The sequence below is a fragment of the Podarcis raffonei genome, chromosome 17 (genome assembly GCF_027172205.1).
Source record: "Podarcis raffonei isolate rPodRaf1 chromosome 17, rPodRaf1.pri, whole genome shotgun sequence".
In the NCBI taxonomy this organism is placed as follows: domain Eukaryota; kingdom Metazoa; phylum Chordata; class Lepidosauria; order Squamata; family Lacertidae; genus Podarcis; species Podarcis raffonei.
Window position 1 is genome coordinate 2,352,926 of NC_070618.1, and position 26,065 is coordinate 2,378,990.

The window sequence follows — 26,065 nt, forward strand, 5'->3', positions numbered from 1 at the left end:
GGGAGAGGGTGTCATGCCTCTTCTCACTTCTTCTGTGTTTTGAAGTCAAAAAGTGCTTACATGCACAGTAGATACATGAGTCTGCGTGTACAGGTATGGGGTGGGTGAGTAAAAAATGGGGATTCATATCCCTGTGGAGCAGGATTTGCCCTACAGTAGCAAATGCAGCAGGCTGCTGTGGCATTATTGTGTTTGGAGGAGGTTAGATTGTACGTGGAGCTGAGAGTTGTTATAGGGGAATCTCCCCCTAGCTCAGACCAAATGGGCTCCTTCTGTAATGTCTTCACTGATACATTTTGGTACGCCACCCCACAACTGGCAGGGCTCCTATGGATCCTGGCTGTGTGGCTGGAAGTAAGAACGTAAGAACCTGCTAGAAGAGGCCAATGGCCCATCTTGTCCAACGTCCTGTTCTCACAGTGGCCAACCAGATGCCTGTGCAAAGCTCAAAAGCAGCACCAGAATGCAACTCTCCCCACTTGTGATTCCTAGCAACTGGTATTCATGTACTTTGTGTACTCCTCCCTTCTTTGCCATTTGGGGTGTTTTCTTCTTCTTTACTTGTGCTTGGATCTGATATCAGATCCAGGGCCCTGCAGGATCTGATTTCTTTCCGCAGGGCCTGTAAGACAGAGTTGTTCTGCCTGGCCTTTGGCTTGGAGCCAATTTGATTCCCTCCCCCTCTTTCTTTTTCCTTTCTTCACCTGTGATGAGGCTGCATTTTAATGTTTCAATATTTTAATGTTGTATTTTAATCTTGTTTTTAAGTTGTATTCCTTCAACTTGTTTTTCTTATTGCTTGTTAGCCGCCCTGAGCCTGGCCTTGGCTGGGGAGGGCGGGGTATAAATAAAAATTACTATAAAAATTATTATTATTATATAAGTGCCCCAAAGTAGCAGCAGGATCATAAAATTCCCCAGTGACCTGAGAAGTAATGGCTTTCCCAAGACTATTCCACCCAACCATTTTTGCTCTGGACCACACTACTGACACCGAACTATCTACTAGATGATGCATATTTATGCAGAAATGTACTCCTATGCACAATTTTACATGGAAATATATCTGCTACCAAGCATGGACGTGGTCTCTGACCTCAGCCTTGCTCTTCTTTTCTACTACGGGGACATTAATAAATTTGGTGGATTTCAAGTAGTGCTGATGCTGTCTTTTCCAGTCCAGGCAGTCATACATCAAACATGCCACAACTTCAAAGAGCTCCGTTCCAAATTCAAGCTACACAAAAGAAAAGGAGGAAATATAAAGACTGACTTTATAACATGCAGAACACATGGGAACTCAGCCAACTTCTAAGCAATGAATTATACATGATATTGAACAACACAACAAGCATGATTCAGTTTGAATGCATTTTAATATTAATATTATCCTGCCTCAAAAAAAGCCCAGATTTCCATTATGGGAGAGTTCCTATTTGTTCTTCCACTCACCAGCACGTAAATGCTTTTTCTTTCCATCATCCATTTAGGAGAATTTGGTATACAAGACATATTGTTTTGCAAATGAAGCTTCTCCTTAACCATGCCCAATGATCAGAGATGAACAATGTGGCAGTTACTTCCCTGTGATGCAATCTCACACCCCTAAGGAATATGTTGGAATTAACCAACCACATGGCATACCTAACTGCACTGACGGTTGACAAGGCACATTGGAGATTGGAATGCAAGCCAGGAGTAGCAGAGCTCAGAAAAACTATTTCTCTTAGTCAACCAACTGCCACCTAACTGGACACATCTCCAGTTACAATGCTGCATCACCCAAGGGGATATAAACCATCACAAATAAACAAAGTTTAGCCAAATTTCTATCTCCCCTCCTACTGTATTTTGATTACTACACTAGTCCCTAGGACAGGTATGGGAAGCCATTTTGATGTCAAGTGCCACAGACGGGCCAAATTTGACAAGTGGATGTAGTCACCCACCTGTCATGATGACACCATACAAACTGACAGGTAGGTTGTCCCAACTATCTATCAAAATCCCTTGTTATAGTTTTGCAAATCTCGCAAAATCTCGCCATGCTTCCCCGGAGAGCCAGCGTGGTGTAGTGGTTAAGAGCGGTAGTCTTGTAATCTGGTGAACCGGGTTCGCGTCTCCGCTCCTCCACATGCAGCTGCTGGGTGACCTTGGGCCAGTCACACTTCTCTGAAGTCTCTCAGCCTCACTCCCCTCACAGAGTGTTTGTTGTGGGGGAGGAAGGGAAAGGAGAATGTGAGCCGCTTTGAGACTCCTGAAGGGGAGTGAAAGGCGGGGTATCAAATCCAAACTACTACTCTTCTTCTTCTTCTTCTTCTTCTTCTTCTTCTTCTTCTTCTTCTTTAAACATTCCATCTTGGAGGCTTATAAGTGGAGGGTGGGAAGACTTGTAAAGCCCTTTAAGCAACTGAATGAGTGAGCTTCTTTCTCCTCTTCCCCACCCTCTGCTGCCTGCTCAGGATGGGTAGGAGGAGACAGGAGCCTTTAAACATCTGAGCAGGAAGCAGGGCTGAAGGATTAGCGAAAGGAATCTGTACAATGCGGACGTCTTTCTACTCGTTGCCACCCGCTCAGATTTTAAACAGAGGAACACTCTCCCTTTCAAACAGCTCTTGATTGAACCTTTGCTTTTCAGAGACTCCAGCACAAGTGCTGGGCTGCTTGAACCAATGAATGATGCATTAAACCCTGTCCTCCCGCCAATCAGCTGACAGCACCAGATATATCAGTTGATGGGTGTGTGGGTGGGCACAGTTTGGGGAAAATGGCTTCATGGGCTCCCTCGAAGGCCAAGATTCGCCATGGGCTGGAGGTTCCCCATCTCTGCTCTAGAAAGCCTCAAACTGAACCTTAAGGGTCTATTGATCTATAACAATACCTTGGTGAGGGACTATGCTAAACCTCAGGGCTCAGATTAACAGCTATTCCCACTCCAGAATGAGAAACAAATGTCACACCATGCACTATTGCCCACTTACCCAACACAAATGCTTCTTGTAAAAGACAACGGTCACAAGAGAATTCCTCCCATATGGCCCGTACCACCCCCAAATCTGATCCAAAGTGTTGGGGAAGGCCCTAGATCCTATTTAGGGGGTGCATGGGCAAGGAGAGCGGGGAAATGATCAATGGTGCAAGGAGAAATCCATGCACTAATGGAATGTTAACCTTAGTGCTACATCAAATATAACCCAATACGACTAGCCAGGGCCTTTAGTTCAGGGCAAACTCATAGGAACTCAGTTCTGGCACCTCTAAGGTGGGCACCACTGCCATTCTAAGAAAATGAGGGCGAGTTCTGGTACCATATTTCTAGAAAAATAGCACTGCTACTAACCAGCATCTCAGTGTTACTCCAGTCAGCAGGAAAGGAAGACTCATGGACTAGGTGATGGAGTCGAGCTATCTGAAAAAGATTTGATCCTGGTTTCCCACTATTCAGAATTGGTTCCAAATATTTCCAGAAGGTTTTCAGGTCCTTGGCAGCTTTCTGCTTCTTCTTCTTTTCAGCTTCGACAACTAGGGTTGCATGAGCATGGAATTATTTTAGCAGGCAAGTATGCCCATAGAAAATCTTAAACATACTTTGGGCAAAACGGATTAAGCCACGGTCAGCTCACTCTTTTGCAAAGCCTATTTAATAATCTAAGCTTTGGTCAGATAACATGATACACAGGAATGGATGAATCTGTCAACTTTGGTTTCTTTCAGTTTTGTCATATTTCCAAGTTCAGTTCTCTACCTTTCCATGACACCTTTTTTTGTAAACTGATCAGCATTTTAGTGAGAATTTCTCCTAATTGTGATGGACTGCTTGGAAGCAGGGGAATGGCAGGAGGAACCAGATGGGGAACCCAAAGGGGGAAAGGCTCAGAGCCCAGGGAGCGGTGGTGGGACAACAATGAGTGGTCAGAGGGAGATGAGGAAGAGGAGGTGTTGAAAGCTGAAGAAGTAACAGGGCTTAGTGAGCTGGGAGTCTGTGGCAAAGACAAGTCCAGAGGCAGAGGAAGAAGCTGAAACAGGCAAGTGGGAGGAAGGAGGTAAAGAAGCAGAGAAGAATTAGGCTGGTGAAGTGTCATGGGTCTCTCCCCCTCCTGCTGTGACAAGCTCCCTTCTCCCCAACTCCCAGAAACAGAAGAGGCATGAAACAGGAGAAGCAAAGACAGGCACAGTCTCCGATTGCTGAGGGGTGGAACCCTGGAGAGGAGGAGACCTAGACAGTTGTGGGGAGGAAGGGAGTTTTAGTCTTGGCAACTGATTTCATGGAGTAAGACTTACAGGGATTAAGCTGCTGTGCTCATTAGGCCTGACACCCAGTCAGGTCTGTGAAGATCGTGTTTTTGCTAATAAGGAGTTAACTTCAACTTGGAACTGTTGGAAATGGCCAGCTCGTTCTGTGACACTAATGTACACGTTTTGTAAAGCAATTTTCCCTAATGTAATGTACTTCTTCCTCCTTTCCTGTTTAATCTATTCTTTTGAATAGGATATACTCCTCAATTTCTACATTCCTGTCATGAGTTTCATATTAAGAGCTCAAATTCATCTTGCTTGTTTCCTATACCCTGGGCTTTAGTATAGAAACTCAAACCACAAATCATTCCCTCCAGCTGTTTCCTTAAATGAAGCTATTATTCCCAGTACTAGGTATTCCTATCATCTGCAATATTGTCTCCCTCCCGCACAGGATTTAGTTGAAAGCTTTCCTGGGCAGGTTCACAAGACTCTTAGCAAACATACTCTTGCCAACTGCTGTGAGGTGCAAGCCATCTCTTACCATAAGTCCTTCCTCAAGGAAATGGAGACCATGATCCAAGAAGCCAAACCTTGGATCCAACTTCCTGCTGCTTGACTTTACAATACTCCCATTGCCTTTCTTTCCTTCCACCAGTCTCTCACCTAGTTGCAGCTTTTGCTGCACCTTAGGAGACCCTGGCCCAAAGCACCAGCCTAGAATAGAGGCCTCTTTTTTGTTGGCTCCATGGAGCTATTAAGCAGGAAGACTCAACCATCACTACTGATGTTAAAACAACTACTGTGGCCCAGGGGATCCCACAGTATGGTAGTGACTTGGCACAAAGTGTTTTTTAATTATTGCATTATAACAATGCAACAAATAAACCTTAATTAACATAAAGCACAAGAGCGGCTGTTTGTATGTTTCCATTAAGATCTTTTTAAGCATTTAAGTGGCAAAGAGGAAAAGCAATTCATTTCATCAGGGGGCACATGGATGAGTTGGTTGTCTACTTCCCCCCACTCTCTCCCTTCAATGCTGGGCTGGGGTGCACTAGCTTGGGACTCTGATGGCTTCCAAGGGTCTAAAGGGTTACGGGAAACCCGGCAGAGGGCCTTCTCGGTAGTGGCGCAAGCCCTGTGGAACACCCTCCCATAAGATGTCAAAGAGATAAATAACTACACAAACTTCCATGGACATCTGAAGGCAGCCCTGTATCAGAAAGTTTTTAATGTGTGATGTTCTATTGTGTCTTTGTATATTTGTTGGAAACTTCTCAGAATGGCGGGGGCAACCCAGCCGAAAGAGCAGGGTACACAAAATTATTATTATTATTATTATTATTATTATTATTATTATTATTATTATTATGCTAGTATGCACTTGCTAACTATAAGTGAGTTTGGGGTGGGAGGAAGAAGGATCAATTTGACTCCCTAGTGTTTTCTGCAAGGACTGTGCCCTGTGCCATGATCACCATTACTTATTACTCTTCTGATTTCTCCAGAAATGGACTTAGCTGAGGAATAAGATACAGATTTTAAAGTCTATTGAAATATCAATAGTATATCTTGGGTTTTGGGGTTTTTTTCCTAACAGCTAATTAAAGTGCTCAAAGTATGCTACAACAAAATTGCCCATCTAAAACAAGAATAAGAATGGTGGATCTTCAGTTTCATATAACATACAATTGCTCACCTTCTGCTTCAAGAAATGGTTCTTCCTGCAGAGCAACTCCTTCCAGGTGGGTCTGAAGTGGCTCATAATTGTCAGAAGAAATCTTAATGACGCTTGCAACATTGATCCCAAGATCGGATAGCACAGGCAGAAGTTGAGGGTAGGGAAAACCACTAATTATGAAATAATACTGAGCACCGTCATCTGGTTCATCATCTGTTCAAAACATCATACAAAGCTCATTGGTTTTATTAAAGCATAATACTGAGAAAGCATCCAAATTGGCAGTTTATATATATATGGTACATGGCTTGCATACAAGTTATTTTCCATAAATATATCTATTACAAATCCTGCTTTTCAAATGCATGTAGCCTTTGAAGACTTACAGTTCGGATTGTAGCATATGCAATTTATAAGGAGAATGGGTGTAACTCAGGAGGGGGCAGGGAGGCAGGGAGAAACCCTTTTGAAAAAAAGGGTTATTAGTGTGCAACTATTTAACTAACAAGGGTCGCGGGTGGCGCTGTGGGTTAAACCACAGAGCCTAGAACTTGCCGATCAGAAGGTTGGCGGTTCAAATCCCCGTGACAGGGTGAGCTCCGGTTGCTCGGTCCCAGCTCCTGCCAACCTAGCAGTTCAAAAGCACGGCAAAGTGCAAGTAGATAAATTGGTACCGCTCCGGCGGGAACGTAAATGGCGTTTCCATGCGCTGCTCTGGTTCACCAGAAGCGGCTTAGTCATGCTGGCCACATGACCCGGAAGCTGTACACCGGCTCCCTCGGCCAGTAAAGCAAGATGAGCGCCGCAACCCCAGAGTCGCCCACGACTGGACCTAATGGTCAGGGGTCCCTTTACCTTTACCTTATTTAACTAACACTTAGTGTTTGGAGAGAGTTGATAAATGTATGTCCTGCCCAAGTAGTATCATTCCCTATGTTGTCTTCAGAAAGGCATTTCCAAGGAATTTTTTTCCTGCCAATGCTGGACTGTGCTGCCATGGAATGGATGAAAGAGGCAGTATAGGCATCCCTTCTTTTATTTCTGAGGTGTTCCCCAGCAAGCATTGCCAAAGCTATAACTGACAGGTGACATTAAAAGGGTTATACCATATTGAGATTCACTGAGCAAGCAATGGAAGGCAACATGGGGGTGGGGGAGCATCCCATCTCCTTTCATGGGAGCAGGAAATGGGAACAATTATCCAAGGAAAGGGGACTTCCGGGTTGGCGCCTCCGGCAATGGCGGAGCTCCTCCGATCGGGAGAAACTTGCTCCGTGGAAAGCAGGGTCTGACCGCCACGGCGAAGGCGGAGACCCTCTGAAATCACAAGCGGGAGAAGCTTGTGAACTTGGGATTTGGCTGGCACCTTCTGCGCCTCCCCTACTCGCGGGGAAACCCTGTTTTGGGGATCCAGAGCGATGTGGGGTGAGTGGTGCGGTGCTTCGAATTGACTGCTTCTTTCACGGAGTGAAGCCGCATTGCTGTTGCCGGAGAGTGCTGACTTTTTCCTGTGGACAATTGGATTTTAAACAACTACCCGTGAGTAGAACGGAAAATTGGATCTCTAAATACCTTAATTTGGCACCGAAACGGGGAAGGTCTTAAACAGGAAGTCCGCCTTCCTCCTTTGTAAATAGATTGAAGCAAAGACGTTATAAGCTAAAGTCTTTGAAAGCTTTTGGCAAAGGATTAAATTTCCATCGGTTAAAACTACAAAAAACCCCTTGGAAGCAGGAGAAGAGGGGGAAAATTTTGGACTTAGCGAGCCTGCAGGAGAAAGTGAAAAATCAAATTACCACTGCTCTGAACCTGGAAAAGGGCTGCCAGAAAGAGTGAAGTTTTGGGAGAGTTCATTGACTGCGAACAGAACATTTTTGACAGCTAGTTAAATAAGAGAAAGATACTGTTTGCATTGTCCTCTTCTGCGTTTAAAAAGGAGGAAAAGTAACTGAAAATTTATGGCTTGAGTTGTGTTTGAAAGGATTGATACAAGTGGAGACTGTTTCCCTCTAGAGGGAGCCGTTGAAACTGTTACAGGAGTGTAACTGGGGAATCGCCTGCTGTAAGATAAGAAATTGTGAGAACCAGAGATTGACCTTGGACCATTTAAAATGTTGACAAGAGAAGCCATTGTGATGGTATTATGTAAGATAAGTTATTTGCTGGAACAGCTTCATAAGAAGACGGATGACATGTCTTTTAAAATTGACAACTTGGAACAAAAAGTGACTAATTGGAGACAAAAAGTGAGCACCAATACAGAAATAATTCAGGACTTGGTACAAGAATCTACTTTGGCAGGACAAATTGTGGAGGAGAAAGAGAAAGCTGTGGTTGTTGAGCCTAAAGTAATACAAGCGGGATCCTCAGTCTTACAGAAGCAAATTGAGGATTACAAATTGAGGCCTTCTATGATTGAATCTAGAAAAAGCCAGATTTTGAGGATTGGATCCCGGCTTGGACGGAAGAAGGAAAGTTGGAAAGATCCCTCTGTGCAGGGATTAACTGATTTTTGGGACATGGACTTGGGTCTGGAGGAGATTGGAGTTCTGGGGGCCTTTGGATTTGGAGGAATTTTGAAACATGTCGTGAAACACCTTATAGACCTTAGCTTCAAATATGGAAATTTGGCTGACCTGTCCAGAAGGAAGAAAAGCATTGTTAGGTTGGAGTCTTCCTGAGATCTGCTCTTTGGCATTAAAGAATATGAAGAAGACCTGCAGAAGGGACCTGGAAAAGAGTTAAGAGCCTCGGACATAAGATCTCCAGGTTGATGGACTATATGGAATTGACGGAAAGGACTGGCAGAATCCGAAACCAGGGAGAGGAGATGGTGGAAGAAGATTGGAGAATTTAAAGTTTATATATAGAAATACTGTAAAATTAATGAGTGATAGAAAAATGGTGGAAATAAATTTTATGGTCTTAGCAGAAATGTTATAAGGAGTTAAGCATATATAAGTATTTTAGTTTTAATGAAAAATAAGGTTAAAAAATATGTTAAGATATTTATAATATGATAGAAAATAGAGAAAGATGGAAAGGATTTGCTGAAACAATTAATAGAAGTGGAATACAAAAAGGGAGGCGAGAGGAAGTCAAGGAAACAAGGGAATGAAAGATAGAGTATGGAAAAGGTGTGATGCATGTTTTTAAATGGTTTTTGTTTTGTTTAGGGTTAGGGTGGGTTAGGGTTTAGTTTAGTTTAGTTTAATGTGATTAGTTTAATGTGTTTAGGTTGTGTTTTGTATTGTTTATATATTGTATTGTATTGTTTCTTTTCTTTTTTTGTTTTTTCTCTCTTGTCTTTTTTTCTTTTCTTTTCCTTTTCTGTAATCTTTAAAAGTAATAAATATTTTTTTTAAAAAAACCAATTATCCAAGGAAAACCCTGTTCTTCCCTATGCCTGTTTATTCAGCACCTGAAATGCTTCTGGATAGAAGGCTCTCCCCTTTGCCTGTGTGCACAAGGCAGTCACAAAGAGACATGAAAGACCTTCTCTAGTATTTACAGGCAAATTTTGCAACCTATGAGCCTAAACATGCTTTGCTGAATGCTAAGTTCCTCTTGAAACTAGCAGGACATATTTCTAAAAATATGTGAAATCTAAAAGCAAAGATCAAAAGGATTTGCTTAATCGTCATTTACTGTCTTCATATATTCTATGTTTACTATCTTCCTGTAATTTAATTTATTACATTCTAATACCATGTCTCGTATGCTTGAGCTCCTCAGAATGCCAGGATTAGCCACAGCTTCCTCTTAGTGTCCTGAATCTATAGTTCCTTTGACATGAAGCATATTTGTATTTTACACACCAATGTATTTGTCAAGATCATCTTCTTCTCCACGCCGTTTAAGTTTGGTGTCTTTCTTAATGGTAGCTGCTGACGCACTCGGTGACTCAGGTCCCTTTTTCTTCCCTTTCCCTTTGGCACTGGGAGGTTTCTCCTTTTTGCCGCCTTTCCCTTTCCCTTTCCCCTTTTCGTCTTTCTCCTTGTCCTTGTCCTCGGTTGTCTACCAAATTAGATAAACTACATGCACATCTTATGAAAAACAACAGGGGGGAATATTACGTTGGCATAATACAATCATTTGTACTCCTGTCTGAGGCAGCTGGCACCAAATCTAGTATGTGTTCTGAAAAGGAAAAATGAGTCCCTTTCCACCCCATTGCTCCTTCCTGCTGAAGCATTCCTGCATGGTGCAGGGAGGAGAGTTTGTTTACTGCACAACACACTTCTCCCTCAACCCTAATGTCCTCCAGGATACTCGCTATAACCTGCTGGAGCCCAAGCAGGCAACTTCCTTCTTTCCCCTATGCACATTTTAGTTTCCTTCTCACCCCTCAACGAATACTTTGACATTCCACACACCCTGACAACTCAGATTCTTCTCAGATGATTTAAAATACCCTCCCCTCCCCCCATTTTAACCAACAATTTCTGCATGCTTCCAAACGAATAGTCACCCAACCACTCAAGTTTGCTACTAGTCAGAGTGGTTACATTTTTATTCTGCCCTTCCTCAAGGGAAGTATCTCTGCTTCCATTTTATGGCTTATATCTAATCAGGGAAGGCAGGCACTCTGGCACTGGAAGAGGCAAATAGTTATAAGATAACAATGTTATTACATTGCTCAAATCAGCCCATCGGTCCATCCAGCCCACAACTGCCAACCCAGGCTGGAAGCTGCTCTTCCATTCTCAAAGATCTTTCTAAACTCTACAACCAGAAAAGTTGGGGGCTGAACCCAGGGTATAAAAGCATCTGTTCTACCCCTGAACTATGGCTCCTCCTGAAACGCTGAGCTTTGCTGATATTTGCCCCTTGTTTTAGCCTTTAAAACACTCAAGAGCACTCAGCTCCCCACATCAAATGGGGGGCATTTTTTGCATGGTATTGTGCAGCCCTCCCCCTGATCCTACGCAGCTCCCTAAAATACAACCTGGCTTTGCGCCCTCCCACGCTGGATACCTGGAGGTTCCAGCCTAACCTCAGGCAGTTAACCAATCCTGGCGGGGGGGGGGGGAGTTGCCAGGAAAGTTGGCCAGGTAGGGTCGGACCGACCTGCCCACAATAGAGGGTAGAACTTACCTGGGAGTCCTTGGTGGTTTCAGGCCTTGGGTGGAATCCTTTATTCTATCTTCCCTAAATTGGGGGGGGGGCATGAAGCGGTAACCCATCCCCCCCCCGCAGCGGCGATCCCAGATTTCCCTGTTAAAGGGGTTGTTCCCCAGATCCCTGGCTGGGGACTGGAAGAGATAAATGCCCAATGCTTAAGCCAGGGGTCAGCAAACTTTTTCAGCAGGGGGCCAGTCCACTGTCCCTGAGACCTTGTGGGGGGCCAGTCTATATTTTTTTGGGGGGAAAGAACGAATTCTAATGCCCCACAAATAACCCAGAGATGAATTTTAAATAAAAGCACACATTCAACTCATGTGAAAACACCAGGCAGGCCCCACAAATAACCCAAAGATGCATTTTAAATAAAAGAACACATTCTACTCATGTAAAAACACGCTGATTCCCAGACTGTCTGCGGGCCGGATTGAGAAGGTGATTGGGCTGGATCTGGCCCCCGGGCCTTAGTTTGCCTACCCATGGCCTAAGCCAAGGCCTCCCTACATCTGAATCTTTAATAAATTTGTGGCCAATTTTAATCCCATAACAGCATGAGGTTACCAGCATGAGTCTGACCAAACTGCGGGAGGTAGTGGAGGACAGAGGTGCCTGGCGTGCTCTGGTCCAGGGGGTCACGAAGAGGCGGACACAACTAAACGACTAAACAACAACAACAACTAACGAATACCACAGATAAGCAAAGTTAGAAAAATATAACCCATCTCTGAATGCAACAAAAAATAATACAGATTACTATTTCAACAACTAGTTTATGATTCAAGTGGTATTTTGTTTCACATTTGACTAAAAGTACAATTTGTTATGTTTCAGCTACGAAGTCCATTCAATTCAATAGGACTTACTCCCAGGTGATCCTAAAATACCTTCTTTTCAGCAGCCCTTCTCTGCAGGTCCTTCTGTTTAATGCAGAGCATCTGATATTTAATTAACTTTCCAATCAGAGTTACGGGAAGTGCTTCTCCATTATTGAGAATGATTTTTGCCACCTCTAACACCTGCAAAGAGAAAACGAATGATTACTGCTTCAGTATTAAATTCAATATATGTGGTGTCCTGCAACAGGAGACATAAGCATACTGGTTGAAGATAGGGAATAAGGAATAGGGATGTACCAGTCTGGTTTGCAAGTCTGGCCTGTCTTAAAAGGTAAGGAAAATCAGCTATAGAGCCTGTTCCAACCCCTCTGGAAAGGCTGTAATTCACCAATAGCAACCTGGGCAAAATAGGACATGATTCTGTGTTGGCAAATTTTGGTGAGTGTAGCAAACAGAAGTGTGAGCCTGCCATATTTGACCTGGTGCGAAATTACACCATGGATGTGGGTGTCATGGAAACACAGATGCTTAGGACATGGGACAACAATATGCCCATGATGCAGTCCCATTCCAGTAGAACAAGCACTATTGGTTTGGCATTCAAGCGGTGTTCATAGATTCCACCATACCTTCAGGTTCAGATTTCAGGTATGATATGGCACTGCTATCACATAGCTGTTTTTAAGTACAATTTGTTCAGACAGTAAACCAACAATGGGAACCTTGCTATTATTTGTACCTGCAAACACAAATGGAAACTAACCAATGGCAGTTTCAGAAATACTTTTGGGTACTAGAGTTTCCACCCGGGTACAATTTCCCCCTTTCTTGTTCATACTGATTCTGCTGGTGTGTAGCCTAATTGGGGTGGAATAAGGTTATTGAATTTTCTTTGGGTGATGACAGCAGTAAGAACATACGGCTACGTTGTCCAGATGTGTGGCATTGACAAGCTGTTTTATGACTATGTTTTTTACAGCTTGTTTCCACCAAATTTCATATAACTTACTAACATCTGGGATCTTTTCCTTACATTCACATATCCACTTAAAAACAACAACATGACACAAAGATGCATCAATAGTTTTTAGAAGAGAGAGGTGTTGCATGATAGTGACTCTTAAAACGTTCTTCCAAGGTTGAAAGTGTTTCTAAGGAAGACTTTATATAAAACATTTCTCTAATTTTCTTTTTAAGCATACTGGATCTATTTATAGCTTTTGAATGAACGAGGTGTTACTCCACAGTTCTGACATCCTCTCATACCCTCACACCTCCGGAGAAATTGCACTCAACTGCATATGGTGTCGATTTTGCTTTCACAGATATGGACGACTGTTCTTGCTGCATGTCGATATGTTGTCTGAAGCTGGCAGGCTTCATGTTGAGAGTGCAGTCAAAGGGCTTCACTCTCGACAAATGCAAGGGCAGAGAAAGATGCTATGTAGTTCCTAGCCTACAGCTGCTAGGGTTCATATGGTGAATGAGGGAGAGTCACTTTAGCTTTGTACCATCAATTGCAGGCTGCACTGGAACTGTGTAAAGGATTAATAGTTTCAGAGGACTTAAACAAGTCAGCAAAGTTGGAAACCTTCTAAATGATATCCTAAATGCAGCAAGTTTTCACCAAAGGGCATCATCCCTTTGGTGGGCATTACTTTGAGTGTAAGAAAGCAAGGGGAAAGAGCCAAGTCTCACTCTCCTGAGCATGGAGAGTGTAATTAAAGTGATAATTACAGGTGGATCTTTCCATGGTTAACTGAAACATGAGCACAACTGCTAACATATTTATATCCACTCTAATTGACTTCTGGAGGGCTGGGTGCGAGTGTGGTTCCCGTTAACTACATTTATTTTTATTATTAAAAAGTAACACTGTTTATTTATCTACTTGCACCTGGGGGTGCTTTCGAACTGCTAGGTTGGCAGGCGCTGGGACCGAGCAACGGGAGCGCACCCCGCAGCGGGGATTCGAACCGCCGACCTTTCGATCGGCAAGCCCTAGGCGCTGAGGCTTTTACCCACAGCGCCACCCGCGTCCCTAGCAGTTCGAAAGCACCCCCAGGTGCAAGTAGATAAATAGGGACCGCTTACTGGCGGGAAGGTAAACGGCGTTTCCGTGTGCTGCGCTGGTGCTGGCTCACCAGATGCAGCTTTGTCATGCTGGCCACGTGACCCGGAAGTGTCTCCGGACAGCGCTGGCCCTCGGCCTCTTGAGTGAGATGGGCACACAACCCCAGAGTCTGTCAAGACTGGCCCGTACGGGCAGGGGTACCTTTACCTTTACCTTAACACTGTTTATTATTCTTAGGACAATGCTGGATTAGCCTGCACTAGGACCAGAGGGCCAATGATGCAGGAAGGAGATGCAGATACCACCACGGGCAGGGAATGCTATAGCAGTGTAGGGAAGGAGCACCAGGTCTTAATAATACTAGTGGCTTGTCTGTAGTCTTAAACCTGAAGATGCTTTGAAGGAACACCAAGTTGGTTAATGGGATCCAGGAAAAGCATGCCAACCTTGCTCATGTGACTGAGACCTGGTGGCCTTCTACAGTCTACAGCACCTAGAGGAGTTCCAAACAAACAGAAAGAAAAAAATGTTCCACAAATTCTAAACAATTATTTGTTTATGCCCTGGAAGCTCAAATCTTGCAAACCATGGTTTGGTATGATGACTTGTCCAAACCTATACAAGTCCAGTTGTGCGTTGTGTGCCTTGAAGCTGTCTGTCTTGTTTTGGACTCCAAAATAAGTGCAGACGTGTGAAATGACCTACGAAGTAGCACTTAGCTGCTCACCATATAACATCCTGACACATCATTGCTTGCCCTTAGTATGCTGACTAGAAATGCTATAGTGTACACTATTCTACATCTAGCGTCTCATAAAAATTTTTTTTCAAGGTTTTCTTCAGTACCAGCTGCAAAGCAAACAGCCCCAGCCATGAAAGCACTCTCTTCCAAAGAGTCAAGAGCTAGAAAAGTAATCCAAGCAATGGTAATTAAAAATGCTTTCACTCACCTCAGTATACAGAGGCGGTTCTTTTTCTTTTTCCTTTTCCTTTTCCTTTTCTTTTTCTTTTCCCTTTGGTTTGCTTACTTCTCCACTTCCCATGATCTGTAAAACATATATAATGTAATGAACAAAGACAAGAGAATTAATTTTCTGAATTTATTTTATGCTCCCCTAGGTATGTAATAGGGACACGGGTGGCGCTGTGGTCTAAACCACTGAGCCTCTGGGTTTGCCGATCGGAAGGTCGGCAATTCAAATCCCTGCGACGGGGTGAGCTCCCGTTGCTCGGTCCCAGCTCCTGCCAACCTAGCAGTTCAAAAGCACATCAAAGTGCAAGAAGATAAATAGGTACCTCTCCGGTGGGAAGGTAAACGGCATTTCTGTGCGCTGCTCTGGTTTCTCCAGAAGCGGCTTAGTCATGCTGGCTACATGACCTGGAAAAACTGTCTGCGGACAAACATCAGCTCCCTCGGCCAGTAAAGCAAGATGAACGCCGCAACCCCAGAGTCGTTCACGACTGGACTTAACTGTCAGGGGTCCTTTACCTTTAGGTTTAGGTTTATAATACTCAGACATCCTCAGAGTAAGATGTGTTGCTTAATGTAGACTGCTTTAGCTGAGTCTGAAGACTTGGGGAAAGATAAAATTTACCTTTTTTTTATTCTGACTAGCAAGCTCCTATGCCATATCACCTGATTTTGAAACTCAAAAATGGCTCATCATGTGCATGCCCAATGATCCTTTGTGCAAACAGAACTGGTTTTGCTACTCCTTATATCCCTAGCCTAATCTTCTAAGGAGAGTACATGTAGTGAACTCTAAGGAAAGTAAGTATATTGAACTCTACATGGCTTATAAACATGCTGCATGTTAGACATTTAAAACTATCCTGACCAAAGTCTTAAACTACTGCTAATAAAGCTCTTGTAAGGTATAGTGTCAAGACTCAACAGAGAGTACAGGTTTCTTGCTCCAAGATCCCCACTCAGATATCTGACAAAGCAAAGGGGGTAAAACAGCTTTCAATTTCCTTCCTCCAATCCAGTTTCAAGGGATGCAAATGAGCCCCAGGGTGATTCCTCTCAATCCAGCTACATCTAGTCTTTACATTCTGCCTCCCTGTCAATGCCCACGTCCTTCTCCTCCAGCTTATTCTGAGAATCATATCCCAGGAGACCAGGAAGCACATTTCCATCCCATGGCAATGGGGTGAGCATTATTTTACATCACTATTGGTCATAGGTAGAGATGCATTCTCGTTTCAGTTTTAACCCCAGCATCCACACCCCACCTCTCACCATTATAAATACCAAATACCTGTGCTAATGTTCCTTCCCAAGTCACCATGCTAAAGAGCCTCCGCATTGGCACCTGCACAGCAAGAGACAGGGCCTTCGTGTGAAGTTCATCCTCGGTTTGTTCCCCAACAACCATTGCGATACTGGGAATCCAATTTTCCTATCCCAAACAAACAAACCATTTTTACATTCAAGAAGTATAGACAACTACTCTCTTACCACCAGATGGCAATATTATACTGCAGAATAATTTTCTCAATGTATTTGACGCTAGCAAAATTCAGTGACCATTATCTGTATGATTTAGACATACATACTTGCATTGGTTGTGAAAATAATATGAAGCAAAGTTTCAAATTAATAATGTCTTACACACTTAGAAATGTATGGCAGATCAAAACACACTTCAGAACAAATGGAATTTTATATTAATATCTACAAAGGCAATGACAAACTACGCTTTTAAAATGATTGCTCAAATATGACCTTGTATTTTCCATCAGGATATATATGGCAAGCTGTTAAATGCTAATGGTTTCCAAAGAGAGCTGTCACATTTGCCAATTCTTACTATCCTTTGTCTGCACTTCAAATACACCTAATTCTTTAACTCCTATTTTTGAGGTCCACCCAAAATACTGAAACCAGCCACAGTAAAATTCAAATCTAAAGCTATTAGGCTAGATTTCCGAATCAAAAAGAGGGCTTCAGTGATATAAGACAAACGCTTGACAGTGTGGAAAGTAATCAGGACTGCCCTTGTGTTGCTATCTGTAAATGGCCTTTCTTTCAATTAATACACATCTCCAGTGTTAACCAATAAATACACTTTATTAGTCTTGCTTATTAAAGGGCTGCTTGAAAGGTTGGCAGCACCATTATGAAATTAATGGACCATGACCTTAATAATAATGTATCAATAATGTATCAAGCCATCGTACATTTCACAGTTGTCAATAATAAAGTCCAGCAGCATTTGGGGCTCCAAATGTGACCTTCAGCAACTCTGCCACACCCCACACAAATTACTGAACTGTCTTCAGGGCTAAGATACTAATGATCCTTTTAATAAGAAATTGACTGAGCAATGGCTGATACTGTATCACTACATCAGCCTCTGTCAGCATCTCCTTCAAATTAGCTGCACAGGTGTCATCTGGATTTACAGGGGCTTGAGGGAAGAGCAGAACGTGGCATTTATTTTATTTAGGATTTTTCATTTATATATATATATGATATAAAAAATAAAAGCACAATAAAGCAATTCAGCAGAAATCAATGCAATATCAATGCAACTGAATTATGTCCCATTAATTTTCGTTGGATGTGAAACTATCAGGCACTGTAGATAACCCTAAGAAGGGCAGTAAAGCTGTGAAACTAGTGACTTGCTTAACTATGCTGACTAGTCACTTTAAAGCATTAGGCTCATCTAAGCTCTGGTTTTCCCAGTAGTGATATATGGAAGTGGGAGCTGGACCATAAAGAAGGCTGATCGCCGAAGAATTGATGCTTTTGAATTATGGTGCTAGAGGAGACTCTGGAGAGTCCCATGGACTGCAAGAAGATCAAACCTATCCATTCTGAAGGAAATCAGCCCTGAGTGCTCACTGGAAGGACAGATCCTGAAGCTGAGGCTCCAAGACTTTGGCCACCTCATGAGAAGAGAAGACTCCCTGGAAAAGACCCTGATGTTGGGAAAGATGGAGGGCCCAAGGAGAAGGGGACAACAGAGGACGAGATGGTTGGACAGTGTTCTCAAAGCTACTAACTTGACCAAACTGGGGGAGGCAGTGGAAGACAGGAGTGCCTGGCGTGCTCTGGTCCAGGGGGTCACGAAGAGGCGGACACAACTAAACAACAACAAAAGTCTACTGTTTGCAGCTGGGCTTAGAAATGCCTATTGCCACAAAGGACCAGGCTGCTCATGAATTTGTGGCTGAAACAAAATCTGATCTGAGGATCTCACGGCTCATTTTTTTATGCAGTGTATTTAAAATACATGAACCCACCCCCGCCAAATGAAGAATCCAGGGAACTATAGTTTGCTAAGGGTGCTGAGAATTGTAGCTCTGTAAGGGAAAATACAATTCCCAGGGTTATTTGGGTGAAGTGATGTGCTTTAAATGTTTGGTGTGCTCTTGTTAGTCTCAGACCAAAATGATGCATTAGCTCCTTGCTCAAGGCTGAGTATTGACACCTGTCCAAGGATCAAAGAAACTTCAAGGGCTAAGCAGCCAGTGTGGTATAGTGGTTCGTGTGTTGGACTGGGACCTGGGAGACCCAGATTTGAATCTCCACTTGGCCATGAAGCTGGGCAACCTTGGGGTCAGTCAAGGCCTCTCAGACTAACCTACACCTCACAGGGTTGCTGTGCAGGTGGAATTAGGAAGCAAGAGAACCATGTAGGCCACCTGGGGGAGGAGGGAAGGCAAAATATAAATGCAAATAATAACATAAATGAAACGATCCTTTCTTTGTACACCACCTTGAGCTCCTTGGAGAAAATGAGGGATCTAAATGTGCTAAATTCCACTCTGAATTCCACCAAGGATAAGCGTAGGGCTCACCTGGGCTACAACACATCATATGCCCTTCCTTCAGTGTAAAACGCACTAAACAAAGAGGGAGACTCTGAAGCAAAACTAGGATCTCTAGCACAGGTGAGCTCAAGTGAAGCTTGTGCATGTGTGTGTATGTGTGTACATATATATTTGTGTACATGTGTGTGTATCTGTGTATATATGTGTGCATATATGTTTTTTGTGTGTGTATGTGTGTGTGTGTGTGTGTGCACATATATGTCTATGTGTGTACAGGTGTGTGTATGTGTATATATGCAATGCTTTTTTCTGGGGGGGACGCAGGGGTACGCCTACCCCTAAGCATTTTGTGAATCTTTGTACTTTTGTCCATTTAATGTTATTTATTTTCCCCAATTTGAACTATAAAACGGTGGTTTTCTTGAGTCAAAATGAGAGTACTCCTAAACAATTTTTAAAGAAAAAAAGCACTATATGTGTGTGCAAATATGTGTATGTGTGTGTACACATATGTGTGTATATGTTTGTGTTTGTGTACATATGTGTGTGTATCTGTGTGTACGTTTGTGTATGTGTGCATATATGTGTGTGTACACGTATATGTGTGTATATATGTTTATGTATACATGTGTGTGTGCACATATATATGTGTGTGAACACGTGTGTCTCCCCGCCCCGCCACACCCCAACCAACGCACCTCATCTGTGTACCCGTGTGTACCTTTGTGTGTATGTGCATATATGTGTGTGTACACGTGTGTATATACGTTTGTGTTTACATATATGCGTGTACACATGAATGTGTGTGTGCGTGTACACGTGTGTCTCCCCGCCCCCACCCCACCCCCCAACGCACCTCCTCTAACCGGGCAGACACCAGCCCAGCCTCCCAGTTCTTGGAGCCGGTCCCGGTTGGCGCCGAGGCCGCGCTGCCGCTCTTGGGCCGCTTGGGCGCCATGGCCAGTTTCCCCGCAGGGACGCGAGGAAGAGTCCGAGCGGTCGCCTTGGCAACCAGAACAGGGCCGGCCCTTCGCGCATGCGCCCAAAGAGCCGCCGCCGTCGCCAGGGCAACCCCAGCGCCGCCTGGCCTGCGGGCGAGGCCCGCCCTTCGGGGTGGGTGGGAGTTACGAGGGTGGGTGGCAAAAAAAGCTCCAAAACATAATTATTAATCCAATAGGCGTTAATTTACGGCCCCTGTTTTTATTTATCCACGTATTTATTTGGCGCCACTGGCTGTTCAGCACGAAAATCCGTGTTTCTCAGCATCCTTTTTCCTACCTCTCCCGCGCTCGCAGTTTTTCTTTGAAATGGGCATAACCTTTTGCTCACATTTGGATATTGGGAAACCTGCCTTGGAAAAAAACGCACCTTGTGCTTTCGTGCTGTGGTCTCAAGGGCGGCGTGCGCTTTTACTAAATAAAAAAAAAAAATACCTGCCAACATGTTGCACTTCAGTGTTTGTGTGTGTCTTCACAGTGTTAACAGTGCCTAGGACTGCAATCATGCTGATTCTTCAAAAATTTGTATTACACTATGTATTGCAACTCTCTCTGTGTAATAATAATAATAATAATAATAATAATAATAATAATAATAATAATAATATAATAATAATAATAATAATAATAATAATAATAATAATAATAATAATAATAAATTTATTTATACCCTGCCCATCTGGCTGGGTTTCCCCAGCAACTCTGGGCACCTTCCAACAAAACACTAAAATACAATAACCTATTAAACATTAAAACAAATAGGGCTTAAATAGGGCTGCCTTTAGATGTCTTCTAAAAGTTTGGTAGTTATTTTTCTCTGCCTGCATTTTTGTGCTCTTCTTGGGCATGGCTATGGACTCCCCTTAGGGACATGGCTTTGGGGCTGTCACATTGAACTCCTGCACTTAAAATGTACCACTAAGCTTAACACATGATCCTATTACACTGAGACAACTCAAGAGATGATATTGAAAAAATATAGAGGGGGAAAGTGTATCATAAGGCACTTCGAAGGTTTGGCAGGCATATTAAAGGCAGCCTCAAAAGGGGAAATGTATATAAATCACATAATCTGACATTACAATATGTAATATTATTTGAAAGCATAGCACATCCACTCCGTGTCCAACTCTGAGGAGAATGGCAAAGATGTACTTGGTCTTTGTCCTTCACCTGTTGTTGTTGTTGTTGTTTAGTCGTTTAGTCGTGTCCGACTCTTCGTGACCCCCTGGATCAGAGCATGCCAGGCCCTCCTGTCTTCCACTGCCTCTCCCAGTTTGGTCAGACTCATGTTTGTAGCTTCAAGAACACTGTCCACCCATCTCATCCTCTGTTGTCCCCTTCTCCTTGCGCCCTCCATCTTTCCCAACATCAGGGTCTTCTCCAGGGAGTCTTCTCTTCTCATGAGGTGGCCAAAGTCTTGGAGCCTCAGCTTCAGGATCTGTCCTTCCAGTGAGCACTCAGGGCTGATTTCCTTCAGAATGGAGAGGTTTGATCTTCTTGCAGTCCATGGGACTCTCAAGAGTCTCCTCCAGCACCAGAATTCAAAAGCATCCATTCTTCGGCGATCAGCCTTCTTGATGGTCCAGCTCTCACTTCCATACATCACTACTGGGAAAACCATAGCTTTAACTATACGGACCTTTGTTGGAAGGTGATGTCTCTGCTTTTTAAGATGCTGTCTAGGTTTGTCACTGCTTTTCTCCCAGGAAGCAGGCGTCTTGTGACTGCTGTCACCATCTGCAGTGATCATGGAGCCCAAGAAAGTAAAATCTCTCACTCCCTCCATTTCTCCCCCTTCTATTTGCCAGGAGGTGATGGGCCCAGTGGCCATGATCTTCGTTTTTTTGATGTTGAGCTTCAAACCATATTTTGCGCTCTCCTCTTTCACCCTCATTAAAAGGTTCTTCATCTGTAGTTTGTACCAAAGGTGCAATCTCTACAGTCTGCAGGCTAATAAGTGCAAGATCAGAGGCTTCTCACTAGACGCCCAGCATTTCAAGGGTCCTCTCACCTTTCCCACCAGTGTAGAGCAAAGTTTCTTTAGGGTATTTTATTTTATTTTATTTATGTATGTACAGTCCTTTCAACAGAAGACTTGACATCCAAAATAAACCAGAATACAAGCAAAAACATGACTCATATATTTTCATTTGTACCAAATTCTTCCCAAATTCCCTTGTTTTTCTATTCTTTAATCTTAGTCTTCTTCTTTTAACTCCTTATTCTTAGCCTCTTAAATCACCTATGTATCCTTAACAATTTTCCAAGTATTGCCCTATGCCTCCCTCCCCCCGACCCATTGCTTCCCTTCACCCACATGCGATCTTCTCTACATAATATTGTTTCTTGTTGTGTTAATTAAAGTTGTATTTATTGTTTCGTATATACTATGATATCATCTTGTATTCTTGCGCACTTTAGCTATTGCATATTAAATTTGAGCTCCAATCCCAGTTCTTTCCATATACTCCTTTACACACTCCCACTCTTGGTAAATTTTTTGATTAGAACAGCCTCTAATTGTTGCCGTTAATTTTGCCATCTCAGCAAATTCACAAAATTTAGCTCTCCATTCTGATAGTTCTGGTATTTTTTCTGTTTTCCAATTTTTTGCCACTAGTAATCTGGCCGCTGCCGTTGCATATAGGAATACATTTCTTTTGTCCTTATGGATGTGACTGGATATTAAGCCCAGCAAATATGCTTCCGGCTTTTTGGAGATTGAACTCTTAAATATATTTTTAAGCTCTTCATGTACCACTATCCAAAACTGCTTAACCACCTTGCACCCCCACCACGTATGATACATCCTTCCTACCTCTGATTAACATTTCCAACAGAGATTTGAGTATTTTTTATAAATCTTTGCTAATTTTACTGGGGTAAGATACCAATGGTACAACATCTTCATTAAATTTTCTTTTATCAGATAGCAAGCTGTAAAATTTATATCAATTTTCCATAGCCTGTGGAGAGCAAAGTTTCATAGCTTCTTCAGTATTTTACAGATTAGGCTCTGGAGACGTATGTGACTCCTTGCACAACCCAGGTATTTAATGTTGTTCTTAATCATCATTATAATTATATGCTATCTGCAGGTTTGGCAGGCGCTGGGACCGAACGACGGGAGCGCACCCCGCCGCGGGGATTCGAACCGCCGACCTTTCGATCGGCAAGCCCTAGGCGCTGAGGCTTTTACCCACAGCGCCACCCACGTCCACCAACCTAGCAGTTCGAAAGCACCCCCGGGTGCAAGTAGATAAATAGGGAAGGTAAACGGCGTTTCCGTGTGCGGCTCTGGCTCGCCAGAGCAGCGATGTCACGCTGGCCACGTGACCCGGAAGTGTCTCCGGACAGCGCTGGCCCCGGGCCTCTTGAGTGAGATGGGCGCACAACCCCAGAGTCTGTCAAGACTGGCCCGTACGGGCAGGGGTACCTTTACCTTTTTATCTGCAGGTTTAGACACTGCAATGTTAAATTATCTGTCTGCCCCATTCGTGTAGAATGTGGTGGGGGTGGTTGTTTTTTATATCAAGAAGGGACACTTGGGTGAAGGAGCTGAACTCTTCCACCTTGTTTTACCCCATAGTCAATCACTTAGACATACACACACCTGCCCAGCCTGGTTTGTATTGGACACAGGCTGGGGAAAAAATGCTGGCTAGCCATGGAGAGCAAAGGTGAATATGTTACACACACACCCCAATCCCTTTTATACATGAACAGAGCAGAAACTTGATTAAATAGATGTGACTGTCACCACTCCATCAAGTTCAGCCTATATACTTCGCACTAGTTCAACGTACAGGGAACTTTAGCTTGACCTCAGCGTAGTACTTTCATTAACAGACCAGAAATAAAAGGAAGTAGAAAGAAATAGAAAGCTTTCCTTCTATATTATGGACCAAAGTCTACCATCGTTGGTTTTTCCTTTCTTTTTTGGGGGTTATGCTTGAAGTGTTTCTCCAAGACACTAGTCCAAAATCAATAGCGGGTTGGTTAGGTCTGAATTTGAAAGCTGCAGTTTTACACAGAAGGCTGCTGGGAGGATTTGCCTTATAATGTATCTAACAAATTACAAATCCAAATGGGATTTATGTGAAACCAGTATTCTGGGGCTCTTGGCATATCTTGGAAGAAGAGTGAGCAAACTGAACTCGCACAATAGTGTTGGAGCATGACCTCAGCCTGGACGCATACTGTGCAGTGACTTGGAGGTCTGCACAGGTGTGGGCAAGCTAGGCTCACTCTCTGGCCGAAATCACATTCCAAATATTACCATATGTTCCCACACGGAGAAGAAAGAAGAGAGAGGATTGCTGCTTGGGAGAGAGCAGGAGAGCTGCCAAGATAAAGAATTCATTACAGGGGAGTCATGTTGTGATCTTACACTGGAGACAAGTGAAATATTTTGTGTGATTTAACATTCTGTGAAAATATCCCAAAACACATGCTTTCCCCACCTCTACCCCTAACTCTATTATACCCATCTGGCTGCTCAGAGCCAGGAATCTTTATTTAAATTTCAAGCAAGCCTTGAAATGTTGCTCTTTGCTGAATTATTGATTCAGTCCAAAATTTCGGCTGGGAGGATACTGCCCTTCCCTGTTCATTCAAGTGCCTGAGCTAGTAGCAACCAAACGCTTTTAGTCTAGTACAAATGGGGAGGAGAGATAAATTGTGTGCAAAAAGAAAGACAAAAAGAAAGGAAGAAGGGAAAGGAAGAAGGGAAGGTCACCTAAATAGTTGGATGAACCAGTCCTTTAAAAAAGCAGGATTTGCAGCACAAAAAGCAGCACAAAATTTGACCAGAAAAGGTAGTAGACTTAAAAGATGGTTGGGAAATTTCAATTGCTACGAAATACAGCCACTTGGCTACTGGTTGGATTTGGGCAACTGACGCATATAGCACCTATATTGCTCTAGCAATATAATTGCTATCCCCAGGCCCCAGGTGATGTCCTTTAAAGTCTTGAGCAGGTTGGCACCAGACTACCTAAAGAGCTGCCTGCACCTGTATCAACTGGCCTGTACCTTAAGATCTGCTCTGAAGGCTTTACAGCAACAGTTAGGTTGGCTGGCACGTAGAGCAGGGCCTTCTTGTCAGTGGCCCCACAGTTATGGAATTCAATCTTACATGAGATCAGGAAGGCCCCTCCCTCAGTACATTTATACAGGCCTTGAATATAAACTTTCATGTCATGGTCTCTAGTGGCTAACCGTAAACTGAGCTACAGAAATGATGTTGTGTGGCCTGGTTTTTGTATGTAACATATGCTAGGCTATTTTTTATTTGTATGCTGGTTTTTGTGAAGTAGATGTTCAAAATTACATTTTATTGATAATTGGTGATATCCAATTAAGGCATATTCAGAGTAGAGCCAGCCACTGAAATCAACGGACTTTGAGTGAAGGTATATCCTGAAATACATCAGTGTACTGGGATTCTATCCAATCTTAAGTCTACTCAGCCAGCATCTCTGGAACATAGGATTGCGCATGTCATTTTTAACTTTTTGAAATAGGCTTACAGATTTAGTGTCTACACTGATGTCCCAAGACACTGAACACCCCCATTCCTTCTTATCAGTATATATTATGATTCAGTGTCTATTTAATAAGTGTTATCAATAGCTGCCAGGGAATTATATTTGAGCTGCATATTTTATGTATGTATGCATATTACTCAAAAGAGGTTTACACTCTCTATGAAATTTAATGTCAAGGCACAACTAAGAATATTTGATTTGACATTAATTGACAGTTGTTATTTGACAGTGTTTGCCATACGACACCCAGGAGCAATCTGCATTTGACTGCTTTTGACAGATGATGTGTAGTAGCAATTGGCAATATTTGATAGCTGACATGTGAGAACAGTCAGCAAGTTTCTGGCAGCTGCCATGCAATAGCAGCACTCAGTAAACAAATATCAGCTTTTGAACCAGTCTTCCTTTCAGCCAAGCAAACCTCTGCTTTAAAAGCAGGCTAAAACTGAGCAAGCTACATTTGGAAATTGCATTTTGATAACTTGTGGAATTTCGGCGTTTTCTAAATCCCATAGCTGATGCAGACCTCCATTTGAACCCTGTTCTTTGTAAGCAGCTTTCCCCACGTTAACCGGATTTGTTTCATGTTAAGATGGCAATTTCAGCAGCAGCAAGGCTTATTTCCTTTTACTTAAAAGCTAGGCAGTGATGCTAGAGATGACGCACCAGAAGAGTGTGCTGCAAGCCTCTGCTTGGGAGTTGCTTTCATGCACGTGATTCTGGAGCCCCAGGAAAGCCTTTTTTCTATCCTGTTAGTTTTGTTAAAATAAATACAT

The 26,065-nt window shown here is 43.1% G+C and overlaps 1 protein-coding gene across 3 annotated transcripts in view; it reads right to left on the bottom strand.

Annotated features, from left to right (window-relative positions):
• The window catches only part of SPAG17 (sperm associated antigen 17), an 82,509-nt gene extending 62,763 nt beyond the window's left edge, over positions 1-19,746 (bottom strand). For all 3 annotated transcript variants that reach the window (XM_053372030.1, XM_053372029.1, XM_053372028.1), the window contains exons 1-8: positions 19,596-19,746; positions 16,216-16,356; positions 14,905-15,000; positions 11,929-12,060; positions 9,739-9,937; positions 5,939-6,133; positions 3,341-3,522; positions 1,097-1,237 (exon numbers count right to left, since the gene is read on the bottom strand). In XM_053372030.1, coding sequence (XP_053228005.1) covers positions 1,097-1,237; positions 3,341-3,522; positions 5,939-6,133; positions 9,739-9,937; positions 11,929-12,060; positions 14,905-15,000; positions 16,216-16,356; positions 19,596-19,697 — 1,188 coding nt within the window. In that variant the 5' untranslated portion in view covers positions 19,698-19,746. The remainder of the gene's footprint in view (positions 1-1,096; positions 1,238-3,340; positions 3,523-5,938; positions 6,134-9,738; positions 9,938-11,928; positions 12,061-14,904; positions 15,001-16,215; positions 16,357-19,595) is intronic.
• Between the last annotated feature and the right edge of the window lie 6,319 nt (positions 19,747-26,065).